Below are 10,458 nucleotides of genomic sequence, written 5' to 3'. Positions count from 1 at the left end.
TTCACATTCTCGGATGGTTTTGCACGTAATCTGCGGAAATATAGGAAATCCCTAATGGAAAAATAATTGGGTAGTAAGCTATTCATTTTGCGAAATACAGGAAAAAGTTATTGAAGGAGAATTAGCACCCAAAATAAAACTCAACACGTGTTTAAACTATGAATTAATATGCATTACGTACTAGAATGCATTAATGAATAACTGACAGCAGAAAAAGAATCTCAACTGTAACATCCGACTGTTCTTTTTTTTTGGCCTTGGACATACTAGTCCAAATATAATTTAGCTGTATTACGACTGCAAATGAGATCAACATGCAACTTATATTGCAGCCAATCAGCTTTTGTGTTATCGGCTTTCGTGTCTGTTTTGGATTGTACCACAGATATAAAACCAATGTTATTCTTCAGCTATGGGGAAGTGCAAGTTTAGCGATACTTACAAAAACTGAATTTAGTGCTTAGTTGATGTTGTGATAAAGGTCTTGAATTTCATTCATGAAGGTCTTAAAATGTCTTAATAAGTCTTAAATTTGACTCGGTGAAAAATGCAGAAACTCTGGATGGAGCAGATCCATTCCTAACACTTTAATTGTGTTTTTGGTTTTGGGAAGCCTTAAAGTAAAGCCACCCTTGAAACTCTTTAAATGCCAAGTAATGTCAAGTGCTGTGTGTTGACCTTACTCTCTCACAGCAGTGAGTGAAGGCATAGGTGTTTTTTAATTCATCGAGCACCAGCCTGTCTTTTCTTGATCGTATTTCGATTCACATTACATTACAGTGAAACTTCACAATACGATCCTACTTTGTCGATCCTTCTTTGTGCCTGATTGTGACACAGTCTTATCACTGAAACCACTGAATTGAAGAGCAAAGTCTCCAGATGAGGGAGCTTGAGGCTCAGCCAGCAGACCACCAGGCTTCAGCTCTACCATTGTACCCAATTAGTGCCCTCTGAGTTGTGACCAGCCCAGCAGGCGTGTTCCAGTCTCTTCTGTTCCTCTGCGTGATATCTGTCCACATCTGAATCATAAATGACACTTTTTTCCCCTCAAGTCTGTTCAGATTTGTACTCTGTTGTAGAGATCTTCAACAAGGGGTCTGGGACCCGTAGTGGGTCCTCAGAGTTACTGCATGCTTACTGGTCTATAGGTAAGGTAGTCACTAAGTTAATCCTAAGGATTCACTGTGTATGTTTAACATTGAAACATGATCAATAAAATCATGCCAACAATTATTATTTTAATAGTGTATTCCATGCACTAAAATGGTATGTATAAAGGCTTTAGGCTGCCTACACATTTATTGTTGATTTTACTCATTGGACAAAAATGTGCTAATGATAAATATTCATCACGACTAGAGCCCAATTGATATATCGGCGGGCCGATATTATGCATTTTCCAAACTATCGGTATCGGCATTTATAATGGCCGATAAAATGAATATTTAAAAAATAAAATAAAAACGGACAAAACACCCTTCAACCATGTTCTGAGTGATGGCGTTGTATAGTTTGTCCACCAGAAGGCGCTCTACAACGTCTCTGTTGGCAATACCTGTGTTTAACCCTTTAAGTTTCATATCTTAAGTTTGTATTTTTATACATTTTATTTATCAGAACTTTAATATATTTTGATGTTCCTCTGTTTTGTTGTGACAATAAAACAAACAAAGTATATATATATATATATATATATATATATATATATATATATATATATATATATATATATATATATATATATATATATATATATATATATATATGCCGATATATCAGAATATCGGATTTTTAAATCACCAAATATTGGTATCAATATCGGCCTTAAAAATCCTTAAGGCCGGGCTCTAATCATGACAGGGCCATACATCTGCTTATTCCTCAGTCTTTATTTGTGAAATATTATATGATACTGTTTTGCCTTTCAATTATCATGTATAACAGGATATTTGCATCACAGTAGGAATATTGTATGTCAGTTTTCTTATTTTTTATGAAAAACTATAATGTTCTGGTTTGCACACAGACTTGCAAAATCTGAGTTTAAGAAAGGCTTTAACTGCATCATTTCTAAATGTTATCTTTATGCCTTTATGGCAGTCTGGTCTTCATTAGGTAAATTTAATAACTTCTCGACAGCTCTACATAACAGATGAATGTAAGAGATATGTTTGATGAACATTAGAACAGTATAAAACTGGCCTTTTGAAGGCAGTGCTACATTGTTTCTAGAGTCCCACTGTGTCTCATGCTTTTTATACCTCAGTGAAAGGGTGAGATGATTCCATCCATATCTGAGGTTTGGACAGGATGAAACACTGAAAGGCACAGCTCTCACAGAACCACAGATGGGAAGAGGATTTCTTTTGAAAGTGTCAAATTGGCCAAGTACTGAAAGGCTTCACTCTTCTTCCCCTCTCACGACTCCAAAGTAAAGAGTACTTAGGCACATCGAACCCTCATCCAGTGCCCTAGTACTGAGCGGGGATCACAGTGGAGCTGAGGCAGCAACCACCATGGCTGAGTGTGCCAGTCTGAGAAACCGTGTTTGGCTCTTGCCATTTCACCACTTCCTGCCCGGCTGTCTGAACGCCCCGCAGCTCACGTGAAAATAGATTTGGCGGGTATCTTTAGCCGAACGGAGCGGAATGCAGCGCGGACGCGCCTGGTGGAAAATGGGGGTCACCGCAGCCCAATGCACACTGCTTTAACACACGGATTGCTACACGTCTCGATAGGTTTCTAAGCTATGATTGGACAGTTGCTGTTCAAGGAAGGCCTTTAGGTGATTAGTGGACGGCAAATTCAAGTGATATTTTTTTATTTCCATCACATCAGTGTATTTGGAGTTTTCACAAGGACCACATTTAGCGTTCACTTAGACATTGGCTTCACGTTATTCTGTGGGCGTTGTTGGACAGGTGTAGGAGCTCCATTATCCGCTTGGATGGAACCTGGAAATAGTACTAGGTAGGTGAAGGCAGAGAACAGCAGGAGGCTCTGTGGAAAACAGGAATAATTGGCAAGTGTGATCCTAATTGAGCTGTTTCTCTGATCTCCTTTACATGTCCCAGGGTCAGCTGATGCTTCACTGTCTCCACACCAACCTAAAAAAGAGGTTCTGCTTAACAACACCTATATTTAATAAGCCACCAGTGGTGAGTAGGTGTGACAAGTCATGCTGACAGCTGCTGCCCTAGGCAGGTCCACTTAGGCCCACATATTTTTTTTCTCTTCCACTTTTTCTCCATGTATTAATGAGAATACAGTAGGACAACAGTGTAGTTATTTTTGGGATTTCTAAGTGTATGATACTGTATACGATATCCTTGATTATAACACAGGAAGACGTGTGGCTGTGATGAGCAATGCAATGTGACAGATTGTTTGGGTTACGTTTTAGAATGGGGTTCTCCAAAAGTGCACTTGGCACGCTCACTGGGCAGAGCACACTTGACTGTGATCTTCATGGAAATAGAACCCTCAATCTTGTTGCACTCTTCTTCCTTCATGTAATACATGTCCTCCAGCAGGGTTAGAAACAAGGTGTTTGAGGCAAAGATTCCTTTTAAAATGCCTAAAATAAAGGAGCAAAAAATTGTTCATATTAGTATATTTCTGTGGGAATGTAGTGATAATGTAAGCTTTATCAATGCACAACAATTCTAATGCAATGCGTCTTCAATCTCTGCCTTGCTTTCTCTGTCTGTCTCTTGCTCTGTTTTTGCTTTAAAATCATTGGTTGAGGGACTTTGGACTAGCCTTCGACACCTGTTGTGTTATTTTCATTATTTTTCATTATCTCAGATGCCAGAGAAAATTTGGACTTTAAAATCCTTCACTTCTTAACTCCTTCCATATCAAACTTCCGATGAAGAGATGCAATGTTACACCAAGACAATTTCTTTTCTTGCATTTACAACCAACAATAATACTGTACATCTTCATTGTCCGCACCTGTCAATGTAGTTCTGAATTCTCCTTATGATTTCCCAGATGTACAGCAGAATTTTCTTTGATGACATTTCAGCCAAATTTCTATTATTTCGTCCCTATTTGTATATTCTAGATGTATTAGATTGTTGTTAATTTCATATGTTAATTGCTACCGGAGATATTGAGGATTGTATACAGATAAAACAAACCTATTCAAAAATGTGCATTTTGAATGGCCGATGTAGGGTTAATCCTAGTCTCTGATTGGCTGTAATTAATCATCTCATCACTTGAGAGCTGCTCTTGAACTTTCCTCCTACACATTGGTGTAAGGAGTAAGTTAAATGTGACGTATTGCTCACACTCAGCGAAGAACTTTTCTCTCTTTAGAGTGTTCTTAAATTTAATTCTCACAAATTTGAAAAACAATCAGGACCCATATGTACCAAACCTTAAAGCCCCCTGAAAATGTAGTTTCTAAACCATGTACGTTTTTACGTTTAATATTCATGACTAAATAAGGTGTTTTTGATTGTTGCTTATTTGAATAAAGTATTATTTATTCAGAGTTTAACATTGAAAAACTACATTGTGCATGTAGTGTGTGTTGTGTGTGTGTTGTGTGTTGTTTGTGTTGTGTGTGTGTGTGTGTGTGTGTTTTGATCCGATTTGATTCACAGTGGCCAGACAACGCACCAAATGTCATCAGATTTTGATTCAAATGTTGCTAAATCCTGATTGGTGCACAGAAATGCGTACTATTACCTTTTTCCAGCTGTGAGCCGCCCACTTCAAACAGGGTCTTTCAGGGTCTTAAAGCAACCTCTGGAGGTTTCTTTAATTTGAAAACCTTTTCAAGTCAAAAGAAATTTGATAATCATATTTTTATTCTTAAGTTCGCGAGTCGGAGTTCAAGTAATGCCACGAGGCCAATGTTGCCTAATTGTTAGGATAGCGATCACCCTCTATTGACGTGGACTATTAATTTGGATTCATAATCAATCTCTTTAAAGATATGATTTTTGTTTGTATGTAATCCAATCTGAATCTAGTACTGAGCCTGTTAATTGAATCTGAATCTCTTCATATCGAAACAAATTTACATAATTTGTTCAAATAATTGAATGGACAAATACAATTTCAAAAGCGTGGCACTTTGTTGACCCTTGCGTGATTTGCATCGGTAAGTGCTTACTCATAACACTTGTCTACCTCGCCTCGGCTCACAGGACTGTGTCCCAGTTTCACTTCTCTGTATGCTCGTGTCACGGGGAGTAATGTGCCCACAGGTTTTGAACGCCTGTGTTGATCCCCCATGTTGGCAAACCCACTCGGAAGTGGAAGCTGGGGATATGAGTGTGCATTGTCGTCAGGGAGGAGGAAGTCAATAAGAGGATTTTTAAAGTGTGAGGATTAGCAAATGCAGATATGTAGTTCATTTGAAACCAAAACATAGAAACATAACTGTACTTGTTATAATTAGCTATAGAAAGAAATGAGCATGCCATAGGGACTTGATTTTAAAGGTGCAGTAGCTAAGACTTATAAAACTAACTTTCTGTCATATTTGCTGAAACTGACCATATGTTTGAGTAGAACTACAAGAAGCAGGTCATTTAAAAATAATCATGCTCCTCTGGCACCACCTACAGCCTGTAGTGAGATTTTCAAAAATCTACCGCTCCCTGTTCAGATGCACCAATCAGGCTCATTCATTCTCCCTCGTGGAGGGAGGGGCTTAGGAGACCATTTTGGGCTTTACCTGAAAGGGGGGAGGGACTGAAAAGTTGTCGATGTTCACATTTTTTGGCTAAGTCCTGGATCTTCTCAATCCTACCTACAGCACCTTTTAATTATAGGGGGGATTAATTTGTCTGAATATCTGGAAAGCCTGATAAAACAGGCGTATGTTGTTTCCATTCAAAGATTGAATCTAATTTAATCTTTATGTTACCTCAATACAAGCAGCAGCTCTGTACTGGCAAAATCTACTACCAAAGTAAATCCATCAACATCGAAGGGAGACATTGTTATAAACAACCGCCTGCTGGAAATGTTTATTGGTGAGGTTGTTTTTTTTTTTTTTTTTTTTACTAGCAACTAATGGGATTTCAAACAGATGTGATCACGATGCAAAACATTTTAATTAAATCACAGAATTTGTATCAAGATCCCAAATCAACTTCTGAAGGAGATATTCACAGCTCTTGACCCAGCTGACACAAGGGACTAGTTATTCACTGTACCAGTAACCGCTATCATCTGGTTTGAGTTTACCTTTTGAATTGCTTATGTGCAGTCTCTGCACATGTTTACCGTAGCCTATCAACCTCAAAGACTCGAGAAGGCAGTCTCAAGTATGGATTTACTTGTCAATTATTGATAGACTTATCTGATCTTGACCTATTGCCTCATTTTGACACCGTGCTATCCTTTCAGACATACTTAACATGCACATTTATGATGAAAACATAATTCATTTAGAAACCAAACTTAAAATACGTTTACACAACACATAAAAAAATATACATAAAAGGACATAAACAAATATACATACTGTATATAAAGAGTAACTATGTTTATTTCAAAAATATTAATAGTATGGCAAGTAATTTAAACCTTTTTTGTTTTGTTTTATCTTTTGAAAGTTTTGAGGATTTCAAACCTATAATACAGCTATTAATCAAATAGCTTTATTTCCTGTCCAAGTACATTGAAAACGTAAAAAACAAGCATACTTAAACATTTTCCTGTGGGTGTTGCAGGACAGGTGTACAGTAAGAGCTCCATCGCCCGCTTATTGTTTGGGTGGAACCTGGGAGTAGTGCTGTTAGCGTGCTAAAAGGCGGAGAATAACCGGTGGCGCTGAGGAAAATTAATAAAGAAGTAAATAATTAATAGTTTTACACAACAATCCCAAGTACAAATGTACTTGTGTAATCTGTCTACTTTACAGAATGAATCCTGTCTAAAATCCAGATGAATATGACTAATGAGAGATTTTGGATCAAAATGGGCATATCTCAATATGTAGGTTATGAGATTCAAAGTGTAGCACCTTCTTTCTAATGTTAAATGAATGAGTCTGAGCATAATTCTGCTTTAATGATGAAGCCTAAATAGGTGTAGCTCATCTCTCTCTCTCTCTCTCTCTCTCTCTCTCTCTCTCTCTCTCTCTCTCTCGCTCTCTCTCTCTCTCTGTGTTGGTCTGCCTTTGCTCCGTTGCCATGGCACCTCCTCAGCGCCTCACCTCTTCATTCTGTTTTTGTATTCCTATTAAAGGCTCCATCACCTGAACCTGTAGCAGAGCAGACAGCAACAGCAGCAGCAGTAGCAGCAGAACCTGAATCACATGATGAAGTCTTTGGTAAGGGGCAAAAATCTTGAATTTCAATTGATATGCATATTGACATCACACTAAACTCCCAGTGTTGGTCAGGCTTTCCTATTAAAAACCAACAGACACACAACAAGGGATATACATGTACTTATCCTTTTGGCTGCTTAATTTAGTGTATAAAAGAGAGTTAATATTGAGCACAATTAGGAATATCCACCATTATTGAGCAGACCCTCAGAAACTCTAATACCATCAATATGATGTCTTATACTGTATGTGTAGGCTTACTGCAGAGGAGCATTGGTGCACAGTGTATATAAATATGCAGTCACGCAAGTGTTTGTTTAAAAAGCTTATTTTGAACTGGAGATATCATAGCTGAGGCTGGAGAGGACTTTTCTGTCCATAAAAGTGTATCATTGAATGAACTATAGATTTTGTGGTAGTTTCTGAGGTCATTTACAGAGTCATAAAGCACAGAGGGAAGCACTGAAATGTGTTATCAAAAAATCAACATATCCTGGAATGACTTGAGCCTTAAATCCACATCGGCATTGTAGCTCCTTTAACTTCGCTATCTTGACTCAATATCAGGATTTTTGAGGCAACAATGAAAGGCTTCTGCTTCACAACACTGGCACAGAAGCTGCTAATCCTGCAACGTAAAATTAGTTTGGAGTGAGCATTCTCACTCCAATTGGAGTGAGAATGGCAGAATTAGCAGTTACCGTGATGAGTGGAACATAGTGGGTTGTGAAGGCCAACCATTCCTCATAGTGAGAACATCTCAGACATGTGTGTTCCAGGCACCCTAAAGTTTCTTTTCTCACAGTCAGGCACTTTGAAAAGTTTTCCCTCTGTCACATCCATTGGAGTTACAAGGCAGGAGTGTTACAACACAGTGTGTTGGCACTAAGTTGATTGATTTCAATGCAAGATGCTTATACAAATTAGGATAAGGGGGATATCATGAGGCCAGAAGAAAATTGCAATTGCTTGTGCAAATTTGCTGAATTCTTCTTTGTTTAATGAGGAAAAATGCTCTTATTTAATTCTAATCAAGGCCAAATCTGATTGGATTTTCTGATGGGATATATACTGTAACTTATGCACGCTGCATGCATAACAGATCAAGCTATATAAAATAATACAACAGAAAAAGCTCAATCAAGAGTTAGGAGACCTTTCCAATGAAATCAACATCTCAAAATGTCTTTTTTGCCACCTTGAACGAAACCATCAGTGTCTCTTCGGCTTCCCGTTGGCTCTCTTCGGCTTTGATAATAGGAGCAGAGTGAAGATGCAACCTTCCAGGGTGAAGGAAATAATTTTTTCCCCATAAACAATATGTGCTGTAGCCAGATGCCTGGAGCCAAAAATCACTGTCTTACGTGTGTTGGCTTCTTATAGCTGCCTGTTGGGACATGGTGGTATGCCAAAAATGTAATTACGCAAAGTAATAATGATAGGTATGAAGGCAAGTTCGTTGTTCATTCTGAATAAAACCCTTGGCGTTGTAACTCCTTTAACTCCCACAAGACGTTGACCACATTTGTCTAGGAAGAGTGTTCAAGAGTTAGGGAATGGAAGACAAGGGCATCTGTTTTCTCCCTTCTGTGTCTCGATTGTTTTCAGGGCGAGGTGAGGTGAAATGCAAGAGAGGGGAAGGATTTGGCCATGGTACTGACTAAAGTACCTAAAGCACACTGGATAATAGCCTTTAACTGCTTTTTTTGTCTATTTATTAAAGAGTTAGATATCCAATAGTATTTGGCTTTCAAAAGCTATTTTTAAGAGTTAAAACAATTCCCTTTTCTTCACAGGGCAGAATCGCCACTGACCCATCACAACAGATGAAATGTAATTGAAACCCCAGAGATTATAAAAAATGTATGTAGATTCAGCGTCTACTACTAGGGCTTAATCATAAGGCTATAACTCAAATCATTACAATTATTATTACAAGCTCAAAGAAATAATGTGTCACTAGCTAATCAACGCCAATTTTGTGGGTTGGCCAAACTACAAAATGGAACTAATGTCTGACTAATATGCTCTCTGCATGCCTGTATGTGTACTATTTAACCTGGCCAAAGATTGTTTAGTGGAAAGATTTTGAGGTTTGTAAGGAGAGTGGACTGCGTCGTCTGCTCAAAAAGTGGCAGCTAGCTTAGTAGTTCTCAAGTAAATGGCTAACACTGGCAGATAGTGAGCAATTTAAACGTTAAATAAATCTTAGAAGAAATCTTTTTTTTGTCACACACAATCATATACAGTGCAATGTGCAGTGAAATTTGTTCTCTAACTAATTAGGAGCAGTGGGCAGCCATTGTCCGGCGCACGGGGACCAACTCCTGTAGTAATGCCAGCACCTAAGTCAAGAGCAAGGGCAGGGTGCGATTTTCCGGGGGGCTGCATGGAATTTTCTCTTTTCTGGTCTACATAGCTCTGCCTCAGCTGAATAATTTTTATCCCCGATCAATGCTACTTAACCAATAGACCATATATTATATTTCTAAAATAGAAATATTTTAAACTAAGTAAAGCGCTGTAACGTGAACACATAGTGCCATAAAACGATAACATCCAAGCAGCAGTTGCTGGTTGTATTTAGCCGCTACAGAGCTCTGGGACGCCGACTACCAGCCGTAATTGTTTAGCCGCCAATAGGTGACTGTGAGCCAGGTACAGACACCACCAGATGATGGCCCTTTCAGCAACCATGGTAGTGGAGTTTAGCCAGAAAACGTGAGCATTATACGCCGATGACCGTTAAGTTTAGGTACCAGAATGACTAGTTCAGTTTCTAGAAAGATCGTGGTTTGGAACGAACAAGCGTTTCCTAGGTAAAAGTATCTTGTTTTCGGCGCGAAGTGAACTCCACTTTCCCGCTTGAAAGCGTTGTGTTTTATGTTGTCGCCACGTTGTGCTATTTCATGTTGAGTAGGGTTGGGCATTGAGAACCGATTCCTAATCGGAATCGTTTCAAAAATTACGATTCCATCGGAATCGTTTCTTTATTGGAATCGTTTTGGAATCGTTTGGAGGATTTGGTTTCAAATCCGATCATCCCTTCCCAATTTAACATGCACAAGTTTTGGTTTCCGTAGCGACCAGGGTCTTGTTGTGTTGCAGCCATGGTGCACAGTAAGCGGCACTCAAGTGTGGCTTTATTTTAC

The 10,458-nt window shown here is 38.6% G+C and overlaps 1 protein-coding gene across 1 annotated transcript in view; it reads left to right on the top strand.

Moving 5' to 3' along the window:
- The window catches only part of LOC114557696 (myelin basic protein), a 52,636-nt gene that overhangs the window by 17,816 nt on the left and 24,362 nt on the right, over positions 1 to 10,458 (top strand). Inside the window, exon 3 of the mRNA XM_028581325.1 lies at positions 7,222 to 7,306. Within this exon, the coding sequence (XP_028437126.1) occupies positions 7,222 to 7,306 (85 nt within the window). The remainder of the gene's footprint in view (positions 1 to 7,221; positions 7,307 to 10,458) is intronic.

This window comes from Perca flavescens, chromosome 6, assembly GCF_004354835.1.
Source record: "Perca flavescens isolate YP-PL-M2 chromosome 6, PFLA_1.0, whole genome shotgun sequence".
Taxonomy (NCBI): domain Eukaryota; kingdom Metazoa; phylum Chordata; class Actinopteri; order Perciformes; family Percidae; genus Perca; species Perca flavescens.
The sequence above is the reverse complement of the archived record's forward strand: the minus strand, read 5'-3'. Positions and strand labels throughout refer to the sequence as shown.